Below are 20,840 nucleotides of genomic sequence, written 5' to 3'. Positions count from 1 at the left end.
GTGTTTTTGAAACACATTTATTTTGTAATGAATATTATTTAACTTTGATTTTATGTTTTTGATGTTTAATATAAATTTTATTTGCATAATTAGTTTTTTATTACCATTAATTTATATAATTTTATATTATGTATTCTAAATAATTTTTAAAAAACAAATTTTGAAAAAAAAAACTATTACAAAGGGTTTTACCGATGAAATTAATCTGTCGGCATTTGACAGTAGCTTCCACAATCACCGACGAATTTACAGACAGATACATTCGGTCGGTATTATTCACCGACAGATTTCCGACGGACTTAATCCGTCGGCATTTTGCCACCATTACTGATGAATTTACAAACGGATATATTCGGTCGGTATTTCAATCACTCATCGACAAATTTACTGACGCAAAGTAGCCGTCGGTAAATCACCATATCACCTACGAAATAAAAACCCGTCAGTATATTTCAGCAGGAAACTTTTTTTTTTGCATGCAAAGTCCATCGGTAAATGGTTTTTTTTTTGTTTTTCCGACCGATATAGCGACATAATGGGGTATCATCGACGAAAGGAAAGGCAACGGACGTATTCCGTCGGTAAATAATTTACTGACGAACTGCTAATCACACATCGACGGAATATTTCCGTCGGTAAAACTATGAAATCTTGTAGTGTTATATCAACATTTCAAAACGATATAAAATACAAAAAAAATTAATTTTAAACAAAACAAAACAAAAAAAAATATAAAACACGGTTTCAATTGGAAAAACAAACAGCAACTTAATAACTAAGAAATTCATAGCCTGCTTTTGATGGAATCGTCAAAGTGGAAACCGATTTCAGACTGCCCAAAAAACAGTCCCTAATCCCCTTGGATTCCAGGAAACTCACTGATGGACTTAAATGGTATCTGCCTAGACAGCCAAGTCAAAACCGTCCTCGTCCTACTATTTGTAAATAGAGACGACCGGCATAGTCTTTAATAACCATGGTACTTTTTATGCAGAATTCTTCTATACTTTCAATGAGAACGGCAGCAATTTCTTGCCCACAAACCACGGTGATCAGACTTTTCTACTAAGACAACTAGACACGCATCGTTCTCCGAAGCTATAAATATGTACCGTCTCCACATTGTTGATACACAGAACAAGCTTGAGATCCAACATGGCTTGCCAAGCAAAAGCTATCACCCTTCTTCTATCCATCTTAGCTGTCTCCTTATTCAAACCCTCAAACGGTGCAGGCATCGCCATCTACTGGGGTCAAAATGGCAATGAAGGCAGCTTAGCTGATACTTGTAACTCAGGAAACTATCAATTTGTGAACGTAGCTTTCCTATCTAGTTTCGGCAATGGCCAATCTCCGGTGCTGAACCTAGCAGGCCATTGTGACCCCAACGCCGGTACTTGCACCGGCATAAGCAATGACATTAGATCTTGTCAAAATCAAGGAATCAAGGTGCTACTTTCCATTGGAGGTGGTGCAGGCAGCTACTCCCTTTCATCGGCCGACGATGCAGGGCAAGTTGCAAACTATATCTGGAATAACTTCCTTGGTGGCCAGTCCAGCTCACGTCCGCTGGGCGATGCCATCTTAGACGGGGTTGATTTTGACATCGAGTCAGGTTCAGGCCAGTTCTGGGATGATCTTGCTAGGGCACTTAATGGCTTTAGCCAACAAAGGAAGGTATACTTGGCTGCAGCTCCACAATGCATCTTCCCTGATGCTAATCTAGACACTGCAATCAAAACTGGCCTGTTTGATTACGTGTGGGTTCAATTCTATAACAATCCTCCATGTCAATACGTAAATGATGCTACCGGTCTCTTGAGTGCATGGAACCAATGGACCACAGTTCAATCCAATCAAATATTCCTGGGACTACCAGCTGCTCCGGAGGCAGCCCCCAGTGGTGGATTCATCCCTGCTGATGTGCTCATTTCTCAGGTCCTTCCATCTATCAAGGGTTCACCAAAGTATGGAGGCGTTATGCTCTGGAGCAAGCAGTATGACAATGGGTATAGTGCAGCTATAAAGGGCAGTGTCTAGATTGTTTTCAGCCCTGCTCTTCCCCCTGCTGTATGCTCCTGATTCCTGAATAATGTTATATATATATATATATATATATATATATACATGCCACAGCATGTTTGTTCTAAGGAGTGTATGCGGCGATCAAAATATTATGTTTCAAGCTAAATAAAACGAAATTATAGTTCCCTGTCAAGGAAAATATAATCAATTTACCAGTGAATTCCTTAGTGTTTTGTTTTCTTCTTTTTCATGAAGCTCAACAGAAGTCTTGTGGTTGTGGAGTAACTTTATGCCTTCTAAGAGTCTTCAAAACTCAACTGGGGTGTCTAAATTTTTCCACTCGATCCATGAATGCAAATCCCTTGATATATTAATTTGCTGACATTTTCAAAGGCAAAATGTGAAAGAAAGAAAAATTGCCAAACAAATAACGTGCCGTTTGGTGTTGTGGTTGTGGGTGAGGTTCACCTGCAACCATAAATATTATTGTTTGGTAATGCTTTAAAAGTAGCAAAAAGCTGCTTCTTGTACTGAAAAAATCTATGAATAGCGGAGCCATGTATTGTGCGGCTAATTTTATAAGCCAAACTTGTCAATTTTGTTCTGTTTTGTTCGGAATGGCTGAAATATTCCTTACCAATTCAAAAAACAGAACAAAACGGAACAATTTTCATCTCATTTTAAATCTCGGTCCGTTCCGGATTTTTCGGCTAAATTTCGGCCGAAACGTTCTGGTTTCAATTCACATGTTCCGCTCCGCTCTTGAAAAGCCATTGAATCAAATTGAACCTTGTTCAATTTGATTAATTAAACCACCCAAATATAAAAAACTCTTTTTCATTACTATTTTCAATAACAATGATATTAATAATAATATTGAAAATTATTGTTACTATTTTCATTAATAATGATATTAATTTTTTAAAATTAGATTTATCACTAATATATATGGTTTATATTCATGTTATTTTTTTTCATGTTTATACTTTGTAGGAATTTGAGCAAAACAAGAAATGTTTTAGATTTCATTAGCCTTGATAACCTTGACCTAACTTTTTATTTAAAATATTTGTGTTAAAACATTTTACTTTCATAATATTTTGATATTTTGTTTAAATTGAATTACTTTAAGTTAAAGATCTATTTAATCTTGAGTATTTAGAAATATTTTAAATTTTAAAATTATATTTATTTGATATTATGTTTGTATTGCATAATTTATAATTAATTTATCTTGAATTTGAATTATATTTGTTGAATATATATATAGTACAATCTTGAAACGGTATACCGAAATACTATGAAACTGAAACATTTCATTCCAATTAAAAAAACAAAAAAACCTATCAAAATAAAATTGACAATCTTGTTATAAACCCGGTTGAAATGCCCTCACCTTAAACTTTCTTTTTAAACTATGCGGTTAATTTTTTTTTATATTTTTGAATTGTTTTAAATATTAACATTAAAAATAAATTTTAAAAAATAAAAAATAAATTATTTTAATATATTTATAAATAAAAATCACTTTCAAAACCTGCTGCTATCACACTTCTTATCATTCCCTCGACTCCAAAGACGAAGATAATGAATGTCTCCTCTGCGCATTCAAAGCACTCTCTCTCCACCCTAACACCCTCCAAGCTTCACCAAAACCTTCCCTCTCCAATCCATCCCAACAAAAATTAAATGAATCCATAAGATTAGGACCCAAATAGAACAAGAACATGACCACCATTTCTTCCTTACTTGCCACTACTTACACCCCCCTCTCCTCGCACCCTTCAACTTCTACTCATGCTTCCAAAGTCTCTCACTTTTCCTCGTTGCATCGATCCCTTTTCTCTAAATCTCCTTCATGTCCTTATCCTCTATGTAACTTTCCAAGAAAACCCAAAAGAATAGTTTCTTTAAAATCATCAGAAGCAGAGGAGATATCATCAACAGGAGATGAGTGGCTACAAACACTCCCTGACAAGAAAAAGCCTTTGTACTCTCATAGTTTGCCTTGCATTGAAGCTTGGTTGAAGGGTTTGGGGTTTTACCAAAGCAAGGAGAGCCGTGCTATTTGGTTTGTTGAGAAACCTGATTGGCATGCTCAGTTATCACTTGATGTCACTGATCTTTATATAAGGTAAAGTTTGGTTCTTTATTGGTGTTTTAGCATCTGGGTTTTTGTTGTTTTGTTTGTTAGTGCATGTGAGTAATTTCTGTCAAGTTTTCAACTTTGCATACGATCATTGTGGTTTGGTGAATTGCAACTGGTGTGGTCATGATGTAGTCTGTTTGAGTTATCTTTTACTGTGAATGATTACTGTGTTTTTGTATTATGTTCATTATTTGGATTTATTTTTATTATTAGGTTGAGTGGTTTCTACATGTAATTTGGAATTTTTAGAAAAGAAGGAAACTTGAGCTGGCAAGGAAAAATTGGTCATTTGAATTAGTGAACAACAGATAATATTGCTGTTAGATGTATTATAGCTTCCATTAAATTATGCTGGAGAGTTTTTAATGGCGTTTGCTGTAATCTGACAAGTCAAGTGTGCTTTGTTATAGCTATTGCTCGAAGTTTGTTTGTCAATCTTTGGCTACACAATCCCGATTGAAAATATTTGTATAATGATGGAAGTGAGATTATTCTTGTTAGTGATGGGAACTCTGCTGATCAGAAAGAATTGATAAAAAGGATCTAGCTGATCCCAACTAGTTTGAATATAGGGATTTAGCAAGGTTCGATGAATAGATGAGCTTCTATGATATGATAATTTTGGTTGATGTAACGATAACCTTTCTAGACCAGCAAAAGGCTGAAGAATCAGTATTAATACCTTTCCATTTTATCTAAAAAAAGAGCACATCCATATTTCCTCAATTAGTCATGTTGTCCACTAGAGAAGTAATCTAGCAAGTGTGTCAAGAGGTTTGTGCTCATATGAGGTTTGCATTTGGGGAAGAAGAGTAATATGGTGTGGAGCAATATTATCAAAATATTAGTAGTTTATGGACGATTTGAATTAATAAATTGTAGTTGGTTTGATAAGATCAGAAATGCTGCAGCTATGTATAAATTAGAGTTTCAGAATTAGCAATTGTAAGAGTATCTATTCACTTTTCAGTGGAAGTAGCTAGGGAATGATTGATGACAGAGACACATAAACGTGATGAGTTTGTGTTGATTTGGATAAATAGTGTGTGCGGGAATTGAAAGGTACAGTGCTACTGGAGATGGAGTTAGATAGATGATTGCATGGCATATACCTACACAATGCAGAGAAGTTATGGGACCATCACAAGCTTCTTCTTCATGATCATATAGAAAAACAGTTTCATGCTAATAGATCATGTAAATAAAAGTATTTAAGCATGATCAAAAGTCAAGATGGATTAGTGATTGCGTGAAGGAAATTGGTACCAATATGTGGGAAGTTGGAGATCGTGTGATCAATGACAATAGGAAAGTTAACAGAAAGGTTAGCCCTGTCCAGCAAATATCAATGGGCCTAATGTCATTGGTGCAGAAATTTGGGACTAGCTCATAGGCTCATAGCCTGCAGATCAATTGGTTAAGATTGATTCAGTTTGGGCTAGTCAGTGCCCTTCTGAAATTTGGGACATAAGCTATGGTTTTCATATCATGTTCTGTTCTTTAAGAAGATGATTTCTCATTTTAAACAGCAGCTTCCATATTTTATATATGTATTTTTTTACTATTGTAATGGTTTGCGCAGACCTTCTTTGAACTATGTACAATTGAAGTTTCTCTACCATCAATCTTCTAAAATATGAAGATGATGGCACCTATTCAAGAGTAAGACCAATGCAATGATGACATTGTGCTCATTGAATCTTGGTTGGGATTCAATAAAAGGAAAGGAATGGTGGAGAAAGCTGGATAACTTCAAGTGGGAAACAAGGTTTAATTGGTTCTGCAGCTTGCCTGAGAGTTCACTCTTCCGTATTCTCCCTTGCTATTCAAATTTTGAATTCTCAACCTGCTAGGACTAATCGATTAATTTATGAAATTGCACAAATTAAGATATCATTGTTTATCCAGGGTAGTTAGATTTTACCATTGGAGATGGATTCTGAAATGCTAATTTGACGTAAAAGGGAGGAAATAAGTCTTATACTCAGTTACACTATTTATCCTTTTAGATTTATTGCTTGGCTAAACAGACTGTATCTTGTGATGCAGGTACTTGAAGAATGGACCAGGGAATCTTGAAAAGGATGTGGAGAGGAGATTCAGTTACGCATTGAGCAGAGAAGATATAGAAAACGCTACTCTTGGAGGACCATAAAGAAAATGAAAGTGATCATTTCATCTTTTGAATGGTCTCACTGTTTATTCATGGGAATATCTCATAGGACTTGCATGGTGTTCATTCTATATCCTCATTCTGAGCATACGCTCTCCTTTTTTAAAAAATAAAAAATAAAATTCTTTAGATGTATCCCAAGTTGTCCAATTCCTTGTCAATGGGCTTTGACGATTGATAAGTGCACCCGTCTTTGGTCTCTGGTCTTGATCAAGCATGCTCTCTTTTTGCTTCACCATTCATCATTGGAAAACAGAGGAACATGCTTTTACGCTATCAGAATCTACAGCTTCTGCATCATTTTTCAGGACAAAAGAAGCAGCAAAAGAGGAAGGAAGCAAAAAGCCTATAGTTCAAGTTTCAGTAGCACCACCTTTTGTATTCTTCGTAGAGCTCCTGGATTCAACTCCAGATGATAGTTATCACTGATGATTTTGACAGTGTGATTTCCCAGTATCTATCCACACTAAGGAGTTAGCTGCAGGAGTGTGGATAGATACAGGGAAATCACAGTGGAGTGGCAACAGGCCTGCAACCTGATGCTCTTGCAAAAAGTGGCCAATTTCATTGAATTGCCAAGAAGAATTTGCGGAACTTGATATTTGAATCTAGTTCAAAACTGATGTTAGGAACTTCAGTTCCTCCTCCACATTTCTCCCTCCCTAGACCTACTGTATTGTTGCAATACTATACGACCTACTTATACTAATACAAGTACAAAAAGCATGGGGGTAGAAAGTGTTTTTCATCCATTGGTTAGATGATGATTATATACAGATTAAAAACTATATATGAGCAAGAATTGGAAAACACCTTCCACATCTCCTGGTCAGTATGCTGAGAAAAGGGGTCCAAAATGCATCTCACTGTCCCTTTAGAGAGAGTAGGATCTTGAGGTATTATTCCAAATCGTGACCTCAAATCATCAAGTCCAATCTCAGAAATGTCAGCGCCATCCACTACGATCTTTCCTCCCTCTGGTTCCACCAGCCGAAATAGAGCACCGATAAGAGTAGTGTTTCCACTTCCAGTTCGACCAACAATACCAAACTAATCCCTCGAAGAACTAGTGGTGTGTCAGGTATATTTCTAATCTGTTTCATACCTTTTCAGCCCTGCTTGCCTTCATCAATTGTCAGTCTACCCTAAACGACAATTTCAGTATACAAAATTTCCCTTTACCTCACCAATCCATTTTAGTGGGGAATTTATTATAATTTTAAGTTATGTTTTAGGACAATTTGGAATTCATTTTAACATTTTGGATGCAAATACTTTAACAAGCATATACAAACATACTCTAAGAAAATTGATTTAATGTTCTCTTGCTTAAAAGATTTCTCTTATTCTCTCCAAAAGTTATTAATTGAGAAATCAAAATACGTCAAAATAAAATTGATATAAAAAATAATTTTAAGGTAAATTGATATTACCCTAATAGTTTATGGTATATTTGAGGTTTGCCAATTTTTTTATGTACAGCTTAATATTCCCATCTCATTAATTTTACAATTTTCTTATATTTGGTATATATTATTAACTAGTAACTTGCTACTATATATGATCATGTTTCTAAGTTCATAATCCCTATGGGCATAGGTTGATATGATAGTTAAGGAGATTAACCATGTTCCTTAATTTCTTAAGTTTATATTTTGAGGCCAATAGCTATGAAAATTTATGAATTTCATTTCATGTATAATATAAAACTGTAATTTTAAAATTACTGGAAGGGATTTTGTCTCAATTGAATCGAAAACTAATCTAAAAATAAGGTTACTATTGAATAAATAAAAGTTGTTATTTGTGCATATGTCTGCAGCATATCGCTTAGAAACTTCTAATAAAGAACATAGCATTGCCAAAAGAAAAATTATTGCTATTAAAATAATTTGCATCCACTGATTTACATGCATCCATCATCCTGGTTACAAGTCAATTTCCCAGTAGATATTAGCAAGCTTGATGTTTAAATACAGGTGCAATACTAAGGATAGGAACTGATATTCCTCTTCTCCATTTTTCCTCTCTAGCCCTGTAATATTGTTGCAATATCATACATCATACTTCCTACCTGGTCCTAGCATCCTTTTCCTCGCTGCAAAGCTAGGGTGAAATCAGAAGTGGGATACACGATAAATAATATTCAGCTTCAATGTGATTCTGCAGCGTGTAAATGAGACCAGTACTCCTTCACAAGTTGTCCAAAAAGTGAACCTTCCGTCTTCATTAACTTCTCCGGCTCATCGAACTCGACTAGTTTTCCTGAAATAGAACAAAAACAGCTCAGTGATACATCTTGGAATTTCTTCTGAGATTTATCTACATGAAGTTGCAGCTACAGTCGTCTCTCGTTCTCAAGTGTTAGACTGTGTTTTTGTCTTTTTTTTTCAAATGGAAACCAAGGTTTGGCAATAGATCGCCTTATAGCTCTGGTATTTTGGGGTCACTCCAGAAAAATGCACTTATAGCTTGGATGAATGATCAGCTACATGAGATTATCTTGGAGTGGCAAATCCGCGAAGTCACGATGTGCAGGATACAGATAAGTGCATTTTTTAGATAAGAATTAAAGAAATGAAACTTACCATCGCTAATAGAAAGTACCATTGTGCAATCCATCACTGTTGGTATCCTGTGAGCTACTGTGATTACAGTGCAATCTGAAAATTCAGTCCGGATAGTCTTTTGCAAAACCAAGTCAGTTGCATTATCAATTGATGCGGTTGCTTCATCAAGCACCAGTACCCTACTCCTCCTCAAAATGGCACGGCCCAAGCAAAATAATTGTCTCTGCCCCATGCTCCAATTCGATCCATCTTCCACAACTGTGTTGCAGGTTGTTAATCATTTACTGACTATTACAATCGAAAGCATACACTCATTATTTTCCATGTAGGGGAAGAAAGCATACCTAAAGAGTCTAGACCCTGCTCTTTCTCCTGTACAGCCTCTCGAAGCTGACACTTTCCGAGAACCTTGACAATACAGAACAAACTTTCAAGTTAGAAAGCATGAAGGTAGAAAACAACAGTTGCGCTGGTTTATAGACAATGATTACTAGATTAAAATGTCTAATGAACTGGAAAAGTTACCTCCCATATCTCCTGGTCAGTGTGCTGGGATAAGGGGTCCAAATTGTATCTCACAGTCCCGTTAAAGAGAGTAGGATCTTGAGGTATTATTCCGAGTCGTGACCGCAGATCATGAAGTCCAATCTTAGAGATGTCAATTCCATCTACGATGATCTTTCCTCCAGCTGGTTCCACCAGTCGAAATAGAGCACCTATAAGTGTAGTCTTCCCACAGCCGGTTCGTCCAACAATTGCAATCTTGTGCCCTCCTTCAAAGGTGCAACTGATTCCTCGAAGAACTAGTGGTGCGTCAGGCCTGTATCTAATCTGATTGATACTAAACTTTTTCAGTCTGCTAGCCTTCACCAATTGTCTCATTAAATACCAATAAATCATACGAGTAAGACTAACCTGCAAATCACAAATATCCACTTTACCCTTTTCCGGCCAATTCGATGGAGGTCGGTTATCTTTAATCGCCTCAGGGGCTTCACTTGGTATGTGCATGTATTGATTAAGCCTTTCAACAGAAATCATGTAATTTGCTAATGTGCACTGGCTTTGAATCGAAAACACCAGCGACATATTTAATGAAAGTCCATAAGAAAGTGCCATTCCAATAAATCCTACAGTAATGGAAGTATTACAACGAGTCAGAATTGGGAAGCTCGTAATATTATGTGTTCAAAAAAAGTTGAAGAAAAGTAAACATAAATGCTCACCAGAGTTAAAAGTTCCAGGAGGTAGTAAAACCATGCAGAGTGCTGCAGAGGCAAGAACAGTTGCACTAAATATTTCAAGCCGTTGAATCAACCACTCATTTGCAGCAAAACTGTGGAAGAAAGGACTAGCATTTATGTCAATGAGGTTAAGGGTTTTTTTGAAGAAACGTTCTTCCTCCTCAAAGGCCCTTATTGTCATGGCTCCTGCTACAGATTCAGCCAGATGATTTGACACTAAAGACTTGGTTGTGCCATTGATCCGCATCAATTCCTTAGCAGAGGCAAAGTAATTTGCCTGCAGATAAGAATGAGATAATCCTTAAATCCACTTTATAAACGTAAAATCATCTTCAATGGTAGTACGGTCCTCAAAAGAAGGAGATCATAACAGCATACTGCCACTTCCAGCCATATAATCAATTTATGCATTATATTTGAGCAGTTCAACTTTGTTAGACTAACTAAGGCGTCCATTCTTGTAGAAGTTATGCCAATACTACTGTAATCTTTAGATTTGTTCTCAGCTTGAAAACAAGATTTCCCTCGTGAATTTGTACACTATACATGCCTTGATTTGTTAAACTGGTTACCTATCATATAAACATTACTAATACAATTGAAAGTTCATGTGTTAAATTGTACACGATGATTACTTGCGTTCCATTGCATTGATTCATCACAAGTAGTAAGAAAGTTGTTCTAAAAAAAAGTTGGGATGATAACCAGTTTCAGAAGAATTACAAACTCCAGGCAGTTTGGTCAATTTGAAGCTCACTGCAAGAAAACTTTTAGCCTTTTTTTTAAGCCTACGGTCTACATTCCTACATGTGGCAATGGAAGACATTAAACATCAAATTATTCTATAAAAAATGATTAATTACGTTTCATTACATTGAACTTATTACATGGTCACAAGTTGTAACGAATTTTTTTTTTAAATGTAGAGGAGACGCTATCCTGTGGTTTCAGAAGAACCACACTCCAGGCAGTTTGGGTGAATTGAACAGCTCATTGTAAGAAATTAAGAATTGTTTTTAGCTTTTTTTTCTTATTATTCTTGAAGCCCCAAGTCTGCTTTCCTGATTATTTAGATTGGGCCATTGCCAAGCTTCTCACAATTCCAAACCATTCATGTAAGAGGATAACATAATTACCTGTAAGCGAATAGCCAAATAAACCATTGGTATGGAGACAAACAGGACTTGCCAGGTCACAACAGCCAGCACTCCCAGGTTACTATAAGCATTTGTGGTTACACCAACGGTGAAGATCAAAGCGAAAGGAACATCAAGATCGACAATGCTCAAATCTGACGTGACCTATGAGACATAAAATAAACACAGGTCCAGATCAACAGTTACAAATCATTCCTCATGAAGGAAACAACATTTTCTGGGTGAGATGCTTACCCGACTCAGTATTCTTCCAAGAGGTGTGGAGTCATGGAAAGACATGGGTGCACGAAAAAGAGAATTTAGTAGCTGGGAAAATAATGACTTGGATGATTGAAGACCCAAAACAACTATAGAGATTGATCTACATAGCAAGAAAAGTGTTGAGGTAACTTCGATACACAGATAGACCGCAATTAAACGCAATGTGCTAACATGAGGATCATCAACATTAGCTGCCATCCAGGAGTTCTGTGTTATCTGACCAATGACAAACAACAGGTGACTGAAAGCAGCGATGGAGAAGTACAAGTATCCTTTGTTTTGATTTAGATACAGCACATAAGGCTTAAACCCTGTGTCTCCCACTTCCTTTTCTTCCTGCTTAATCAGTTGATCTCCTTGAGAGGTTTTAATCTGACCGTCTACATAACTCTTCTGGATCTCCCTAACAGATGATCCCTGTCTCTGTGGAGCATCAGCCTCGGTATGCCTTTCAGAACCAGCTGTTTCTTTGTGTGCATTGACAAGGTCCAGAAATTCTTGGCTTGACGACAATAACTGATGATAAGGAGCGGCTTGTAGGATTTCTCCATCTGACATCACCTGTTTACAAAGATAAGCTGTCTCAAGGTACTTCTTTTGTGAAAGCTTTAACAAACAAATTTTATGGAAAAATTGCTTTAACGTGAAAATGAAGTTTAATCAGCCATAGAATTGTAGCAAGTAACTAAGTATTTCCTAAAAGTGATTGAATCAAAGGATGCTAACCATAACAGAGTCAAATGCTGGCAGGAAATCAACTTGATGAGTCACAAGCAAGACTGTTTTCCTTGAAAGTGCTCCCATGATATATTCCTGTAAAGAATCAAGTCAGAATTGAGGGAAGGCTAGCAACTAAGAGTGGAGACAGAGGTTTCTATCAGGAAAATTTGATTACATTGAATAAACTTGTAGCTGTGTGTGCATCCACAGCGCTGAATGGATCATCCAAGAGATACATATCTGCATTCTGATAGAGAGCCCGGGCAAGTTGAATTCGCTGCTTTTGACCACCACTCAAATTGACTCCTCTTTCACCTATTTCAGTAAGATCACCATAAGGAAGCAACTCAAGGTCCTTTACCAAAGAGCATCGCTCAAGTGTGTCATGGTATCGTTGCCTATCCATTTCCGAACCGAATAGAATGTTCTCTTGTATCGATCCCGTCTGGATCCAAGCTGTTTGCGAAACATAGGCAATCCTACCACAAACCTGAATCTGCAGGTCATAACCAAAAAAAGGCTTGCTTATGAAATAGGAAAAAAAATTTACATTAAGGCACATTTGTTCATAAGAAACTCCAAAAGGTTAAGGACTGGAAGAGCTTGGCAAGAAGATTAAACTGGAAGTTCTAAAAGGATACACTCACAGTTCCCTGTGTATGTGGAACTTCTCCAAGAATTGCTGCTAAAAGGGTTGACTTGCCAGAGCCAACTTCTCCACATATGGCCACCTTTTCACCAGGCCGAATTCCAAAACTCACATTTCTCAATGTAGGCTTTGAAGAATTCTCTTCCCATGAAAAATTAGCTGACTTGATTAAAACAGCATTGTCCACACTCCCCATGTTGCGCTTGTGCAGAACATTTCCATTCTGCAACTCTGGCGCTTCAAGAAACTTCACAATACGTGCAAAAGCTACCTTTGCTTGAATAACCACTCCAATAACATCAGGGATTGATCTAATTGGGTCTTGAACAAGACCCAAAGTCGCCAAAAAAGTGAAAACATTATTAGCATGCAGAGGAATTTTCAGGAAATAGCATGCTCCAAAGGTAGCAGCAGAGACCAAAACAGGAGAAGACCAGAAGAGAAAACCATTATATGCTTTGTGCGTTTGCACTGCTGACAACCATTTATACTCTACATTTCTCAAATTTTCTATGGCATTCTTAAAATGCGTTTCCCAAGCATATAATTTCAGTACCTTCATGTTAACCAGAGCCTCATTACAAGCCTTCAATCTCGCATCTTGTGCCACCATAAGCTTAGACTGAAACTTATGCTGTAACTTTGCAAGTGGAGTGTTGCATAGCACAGTAATTATTATAACCACTAAGGCAGCAAGTGTTGCTAGCCCCACAGCACGGAAAAGAATTACTAGAGAGAGACAAAGCTGAAAGCTTGTTGTCCATGTCTGATGAAACCAGAAGGGAAACTCGCCTATCCTGTAAGCATCCACAGTAACATAGTTCATGATCTCACCACCCGAGTGCATCAACCTACCAACATTGGATAACCTCTGTTGCTTCTTATATATTGCAGCCGTGAGCAAGGACCTGACTTTCAAACCAACAAGCCTGCTCCTAAAATACCATTGCCTTTGTGACAAGGACTCTAAGCTCTTTGAAAAGAAGAGCGTCAGAACCAGTACATAACCTTCATATTTAAAACCTGCTTTTCCTTCAGCAACCAAAATGAAGGCATTCAGAAGCAGAGGCCCAGCTGACAAAGTAAGTATCTTTAGCATGGCAAAGAATCCTGAAATTACAATGTCTTTCCAGTGGCAAAATACAATTGTCCACAAGAGAGATGGCTGAGATGATTCAGCTTGTTTTTGTTTGTTCAGTTGCTCCAAAAACTCCATATAACAGCTTTCTGCTCGTTCTGCCTCTCGCAACTTTGGTACATCCTCATCCTCTAGAGTTTTCTCCTTACCCTTTCGCATCAGTGGATTCAACCACCAAAATGACATTTTATTGAAGAATCCTGCTTTAGCAAATGGAGTAACTTGGTCAGCGGAATCGATTTTACTTACACCATCGGCCTCAGCATTCAATGGAGCATACAGGTCCCTATCTTCATTCCCCTCGTGTTTATAAACCTTGTAAACACATAACAATAACAATATTGCTCCTGGAAAGGAGATGACATCCAAAGCTATCTTAACCAACATTCCTTCACCTAAAATGGCGCTGTATATGGACAAAGCACAGACAATACCAGCAAGCAAGGAAGCAAGAATGGACAATAGCCGCAATGGCGTTCTTTGAAGATGCTTCCCTCGAAGGCTTATGGTCAAACCCACCAAAAGCCATGTAAATCCCTGAAACAGCACCACTAGCCAACTTCTCAATGGCAAGGCAGTCTGGTTTTTCCTCAACTTCTCTTCCAAAATCCATATGCCCAAGCACAAGTACACAAATCCGATACCACCATTGAGTATAACAGAAACTATCTGCAGACTCGAATAGCCTCTAAATCGAGGTGTTATTTGTCACAATTATCAGATTTCAATGTAAAGTTCTCTGTATTTTCCTTGATTCTGAAAGGAAGAATTCAGTCCTATAAATACATGTAAATAATCCCTAATTTGTAGTCTATAATCCCTGATTTGTAGTCTATAATAAATACAATAAATACAATATATTCTGTTACAATTTGGTTGCCATATATTGTTGATATTCTTGCCATATACATTGACATCCCCCCTCAAATTGATGCTGGTCGATCAAGAAGCATCAATTTGTCAATCATGAGTTGATGTCGAGGCCGAGACAAGGCCTTCGTAAAGACATCAGCGGTCTGATGCTCGGTGGAAATATGAGGTAGTGTAAGAATATTATGATCAACAGCTTCACGAATATAGTGACAATCGACTTCAATATGTTTGGTGCGTTCATGAAACACAGGATTAGTAGCAATCTGAATAGCACTTGTGTTATCAGCATGAAGAGGTGTAGGAGTGTGCTGAGGAAAACCAAGTTCACGTAGCAAACCCTGGAGCCACACAATTTCAGAACATGCGGAGGACATAGCTCGATACTCAGATTCTGTGGAAGATTTTGAGATTCGGTCTTGCTTTTTGCTTTTCCATGAAATTAAAGCATTTCCAAGAAACATACACCACCCAGTAACAGACCGACGTGTATCCATGCACCCTGCCCAATCTGCATCACTATAACCTGTTAATTGTAATGAATTATCAGCAGGAAAAAATAATCCTCGCCCAGATGTGCCTTTAAGATAGCGAAGAATTCTTCGAACAGCAGCTAAATGAGGTTGACGAGGAGCCTGTAGAAACTGACTGACTTGTTGTACTGCAAAAGAAATATCTGGCCGAGTAATGGTTAGATAATTCAAACTGCCCACTAATTGCCGATATATGGAGGGATCAGGTAACAGGTCACCATCATTCTGACAAAGCTTTAAATTAAGCTCAAGAGGTGTAAGAACGCTATTCCCTGATTCAAGACCGCCCAAGAGAAGAATCTCTTGGGTGTATTTGTGCTGATGTAGAGAAATCCCATTAGACATAGAGTGCACCTGGAGACCAAGGAAATAGTGAAGATGTCCCAGATCCTTCATATGAAACTCACTGTTAAGAGAACGCTGTAAATCCTCAATGAGTGGAATGTCAGATCCTGTAATGATAATATCATCCACATATACCAGAAGAGCAACAATACCAGTAGTAGTTTGCTGAAGAAACAGAGAGGAATCATATTGGCTCTGAATAAATTTAAGTTTCAGAAGAGTAGTGCGAAATTTTTCAAAACCATGCCCGGGGTGCCTGTTTTAGACCATACAGGGACCGTTTCAACCAGCAGACTTTATCAGATGGGTGAGTAAACATACCAGGAGGAGGAGTCATATAAATATTCTCTTTCAGATCTCCATGTAAAAATGCATTTTTTACATCCATTTGACGAAGTGGCCATCTCTTGGAAGCAGCAATTGCCATAATGGTGCGTATGGTAGTCATTTTAGCCACAGGTGCAAAAGTCTCCTCATAATTAATACCATATGCCTGACAATTTCCAAGAGCCACCAACCGTGCTTTATATCGTTCCACAGATCCATCAGGTTGGAATTTAATAGTGTATACCCATTTGCAAGCCAATAGGTTTAATACTGGTAGGACAAGAAACAATATCCCATGTGTGATTATCCTGAAGAGCCTGAAGTTCCTCTTTCATGGCCTGTTGCCAACATTCTTGGGTACAAGCCTGCGCATAAGTCTTAGGCACAAAAGTACTATCAATAGTGGTTGCTGAGTATCCATACCTGTTTGGGGCACGTGAAACTCTAGTTGATCGTCTTAGTTGAGTGGAATGATCAGATGTCGGTTCCGTGTCCGGAAGGGGCAAAGTGGATGGTGGATGACGTCTTTGATATACAATTCCTGGCTTAAAACGTTCAAAGATATAAGATGGACTATCATCATCAAATGTAGGAAGCTGGATAGGAGTGGATTCTGTAGAAGGACAAGACGGGAAAAAATTCTGATTTTCAAAGAAAATCACATTTCGAGAGATACGAATTTTATGAGCATTTGCATCATAACATACAAACCCTTTATGAGAATTACTATATCCTAGAAAAGCACAACGAGCAGCTTGGGCTGAGAGTTTGTTACGTTCAGTAAATGGTAAGTGAACAAAACAAACACACCCAAAAACATGGAGAGAATCATACTCAGGAAGAACACCAAATAAAATAGAGTATGGAGATGCAAAGTTTAGAACTTGGGAAGGCAAACGATTGATTAGATGAACGGCTGTGGATAGAGCTTCTACCCAAAATCGAGTAGGAACTGAAGAATCAATTAATAAAGTGCGAACAACATCTAAAAGATGACGATTCTTACGCTCAGCAAGTCCATTTTGTTGAGGAGTGTAAGGACAAGATCTTTGAGAGAGAATCCCTTTGTTTTTGAGATATTCTTGAAATTCTTTGGACACATATTCCCCCCCGGAGTCAGAACGAAGTATTTTAATATGAGCAGAAAATTGATTTTCAACAAATACTACGAAAGTCTGAAATGTTGAGAATACATCAGCTTTAGATCGGAGAAAATATATCCAAGTGAAACGACTGAAATCATCAATAAACGTGACAAAATATTTATACTGAGCATGAGAGATAACAGGACTTATACCCCATACATCAGTATGAATAATTTCAAAACATTTAGAAGCACGACTACCATGTGAAGGAAATGATAATGCTTTGCTTTTACCCAATTTGCAAGAACTACAGTCCAAAAATTCTGTGGAAAAAGAATTTTTATTCCCCAAATATCCATGTTTCATAAGATGAGTCAATACATTAGAATTGGGATGTCCCAATTTCTTATGCCAAAAATGAGGATTATTAATGACAGTAGAATAAGCACAAGAATTAATACTAGGAATAGAAAATTGTATTGGAAATAAACGTCCCACTTTAGGCCCCTTCGCGATCACCTTCCCCGACACTTGATCCTGCACACAACAACCATGACGATTAAAGAGAATTTCACAGTTATTTTCTACCATTTGACCAACAGAGAGTAAACTTGTTGATAATTTCGGTGACACAAAAATATTGTTGAAATAAGACCCCAAATTACCAATTGATAAAATCGGCAGATTATCACCATTTGCAACCTGTATATGTTGATTACCCATGTATTTTCGCACATTACACAAACCATTTTTACTGCTGGTCATATGATTCGACGCTGCCGAATCCATTAACCACGGTTTATTATATGTCGAATCCAAAGAAATGTTAAGTTTATTACCAGAAATTCCAAGTGCAGAGAAGGCAGAGATGATCATCTGCTGCACCATCTCGGGAGTGATCGTGCCCGACGAAGAGCTCACCGACGATGAAGATTCTGGTGCCAACGGTGAGGACACGGCTGCGGCAGCCATAGAAGTAGCCCCCAATTTTGACTGCACAGTAAACCCTTGGCGATTCTGTGGTCGCAGACGACACTCCCTGATTACATGCCCCTCCTTCTTACAATAATTGCAGAATTTCTTACTGCAATTTCTGGCAATGTGCCCTAACTCCTTGCAATTGAAACACTGCACGCTCCCACCCCTCTGTCGTCCCCTTCCTTGAGCCATGTAAGCCACATTTATCTCGGTGACAGTGTCCTGGGTCAACTCGTGTTGAGTGGCGAGTCGTTGTTCTTCCCGTAACAGTTCCCCCAAACATTCATCCAAGGTGGGTACTGGACTTCGGTTGATCAAGCTAGCTCTCACAGCCTCAAATTCTGGCCGGAGCTTCATCAAGAACTGGTCCCTCTGGCTCTCGGCATAAACAAGGTATAGTGCTTCTAAACTATCCTTCGGTATTTTAGAGTAAATTATGCCAGTATATTCACTCCATAGGTTTAGAAATCCAGCATAGAATTGTTCAATTGAAAGATTACCTTGTTTGTAATTGGCAATACCCATTTCGACCTGAAATTTTTGAGCCGAATTGTTCTGGGAATAAATTCGTCTGAAATAGTCCCAAATCTCCTTCCCTGTGCCAAACGATCGAAGATTGTTGATCATATGGGGTTCAACAGACCCCAGTATCCAGGAGACAATTTTCGCATCCTTGGTAGTCCATATACCCAGCTCCTGTGGTTCGGTTGGTGCTGGTGAAGATCCATCAAGATGCCCCCATAATTCCTTCCCTTTAACAAACATACGAAACTGAAACTCCCAACTGGCATAGTTTTTGCCATTGAATCGAGTAAGAAAAGCCTCTCCAGACATCCTAGGAATCTCAAGAAAAATATCACCAAATACTGATGAATTCAGTCTATAGACTTAAGAAAAGAACAAAAGATCTAGATTAGAGAATAACCGGCTCTGATACCATGTCACAATTATCAGATTTCAATGTAAAGTTCTCTGTATTTTCCTTGATTCTGAAAGGAAGAATTCAGTCCTATAAATACATGTAAATAATCCCTAATTTGTAGTCTATAATCCCTGATTTGTAGTCTATAATAAATACAATAAATACAATATATTCTGTTACAATTTGGTTGCCATATATTGTTGATATTCTTGCCATATACATTGACATTATTTTATATATTTTTGAAGATGCTGAAGATATTCGCATGAAAGTGAACAAGAGCACGATTAGAAGCAAAACATCGAAGCAAATGATCAGCGCGTGATTGATACATGAAGTTGGTTGAAATACCAAGCTAGAACCAGATGGCTTTCCACTTGTATCCGAATCGACAGATTCCCCACAAAACAACGTCCACAGGTCTTCCATTATCTTTCCTTTCCTGCTTACTTTTCAACTCCTGCTTTGGTATACAATGTAAGAAAACAATGCTCCGTGTTACAAGAAAAATCATCAATTAATCAAATCTTTAAAACCACTTAACAATATCTTGTTGTCAATTATCAGTGATTTTTTAATGAAGAAGAAGAAGCATTTTTCACACACACCCCACAATGATAAGTACCATCACTCACAAAGAACTAAAGAAGATTAAAGAAAATGTGATAATAAAAAAGCAAGAAAGGAGAAACAAAAGGTAGAGAAGTAATCCTACGAAAAGATAAAAACTTCATCATTAGTTCATTACCTATTCTTTTTGGGCAAAACAAAAGGTCTACCTTTAATACACGACAAAATAGTATTTCTTAATGACCAACAGACGATGTGAGATCCTCAAAAATATTTAACAAGCAAATCTTGCTATAGATATTATAAAAAATCGAACCTTATTATCATAATTAAATTAAAGAAAACAAGCTTGTCAGCCAATCTTGAGTTCATAAGAAATAAAAGAGTTCAGGTTTGCATTCATTCAAACAGCAGTAGGGCACACCTGGATAACATTTAAAAGAATAAGAAGACTAACCTGAAAATTGCACCAAACCTCAAATTTTACAAGCCAAGATTTATTAATGTTCCATTTCAGAGTTTTTGAGGTCTCTCCCTCTGTGTTAAGTGTTTAGGACACGGAGTGGAACCAGAATTTCAGAGAGAGAGTGACGCTGTAGTGTTGTTAAATACTTTATTTTATTATTATTAATATGAATATTTAGCCCACTTACATGAATTTCGATTAATTTAACAGACTTTAAAATTAATTTTTAGTGGTTAAAATAAAAGTAAATTCAAAATATAACCTGTCGAGCTTCCACTAACAAATACTTGGATATATTAGTAGTGTTGCAAGATAGGAAAAGGAGGGAGGAATTGTGATGTTGCTAGGCATGCATGGGATGGAACAGAGTCCTGTGTCGTCCTTCTTGTAGAAATACCAATAAATACTTCTACCAATCATTTTCGATTACGAAAAATAATTAAATATTCTATTATTTCATGATTATGATACGAATTCAATTTCTATGAATATCGATATACAGGAAAGAAATAAGAAAAAGGATCTCTGTTTTTTTCTTTAATCGTCATGGCTCACGTAAGATCGGTCTGTTGACATGTACCCGTCTTGTTTTGGCTTGTTTCGGCTTTCGAACAAAGAGGCCGATCTTGCTGGCCGACCAGTCTCCTTCCTTTCTGTT

General features: G+C 37.4%; 2 protein-coding genes and 1 long non-coding RNA gene across 4 annotated transcripts; 2 read left to right on the top strand and 1 right to left on the bottom strand.

Moving 5' to 3' along the window:
• The first annotated feature begins 1,126 nt into the window (after window positions 1-1,126).
• Window positions 1,127-2,399, top strand: LOC118057238 (acidic endochitinase). The gene has a single exon (XM_035069754.2). The coding sequence runs from the start codon at window positions 1,156-1,158 to the stop codon at window positions 2,038-2,040; it is 885 nt and encodes a 294-aa protein (XP_034925645.1). The 5' UTR covers window positions 1,127-1,155; the 3' UTR covers window positions 2,041-2,399.
• Window positions 2,400-3,578: 1,179 nt separating this feature from the next.
• On the top strand, window positions 3,579-6,984 carry LOC118057236 (uncharacterized). The gene is made up of 2 exons (XR_012168031.1): window positions 3,579-4,159; window positions 6,224-6,984. It is a non-coding gene; the product is annotated as an uncharacterized lncRNA (long non-coding RNA).
• Window positions 6,985-8,205: 1,221 nt separating this feature from the next.
• On the bottom strand, window positions 8,206-20,507 carry LOC118057304 (ABC transporter C family member 10-like). Of its 2 annotated transcripts, XM_073404731.1 has the most exons (13): window positions 20,174-20,507; window positions 19,386-19,606; window positions 12,947-14,793; window positions 12,475-12,795; window positions 12,306-12,392; window positions 11,553-12,140; window positions 11,298-11,462; window positions 10,144-10,438; window positions 9,833-10,047; window positions 9,443-9,748; window positions 9,262-9,325; window positions 8,936-9,175; window positions 8,206-8,612 (listed from the first exon to the last, which is right to left on the bottom strand). In XM_073404731.1, exons 2-13 carry the CDS (start codon window positions 19,573-19,575, stop codon window positions 8,500-8,502), a joined length of 4,431 nt encoding a protein of 1,476 aa, XP_073260832.1. In that variant the 5' UTR covers window positions 19,576-19,606; window positions 20,174-20,507; the 3' UTR covers window positions 8,206-8,499. The 2 variants fall into 2 exon arrangements, with proteins under 2 accessions (XP_073260832.1, XP_034925730.2); XM_035069839.2 differs by lacking the exons at window positions 19,386-19,606; window positions 20,174-20,507 and having other exon boundaries at window positions 12,947-14,782.
• Between the last annotated feature and the right edge of the window lie 333 nt (window positions 20,508-20,840).

This window comes from Populus alba, chromosome 15 (genome assembly GCF_005239225.2).
Source record: "Populus alba chromosome 15, ASM523922v2, whole genome shotgun sequence".
In the NCBI taxonomy this organism is placed as follows: Eukaryota; Viridiplantae; Streptophyta; class Magnoliopsida; order Malpighiales; family Salicaceae; genus Populus; species Populus alba.
The sequence above is the reverse complement of the archived record's forward strand: the minus strand, read 5'-3'. Positions and strand labels throughout refer to the sequence as shown.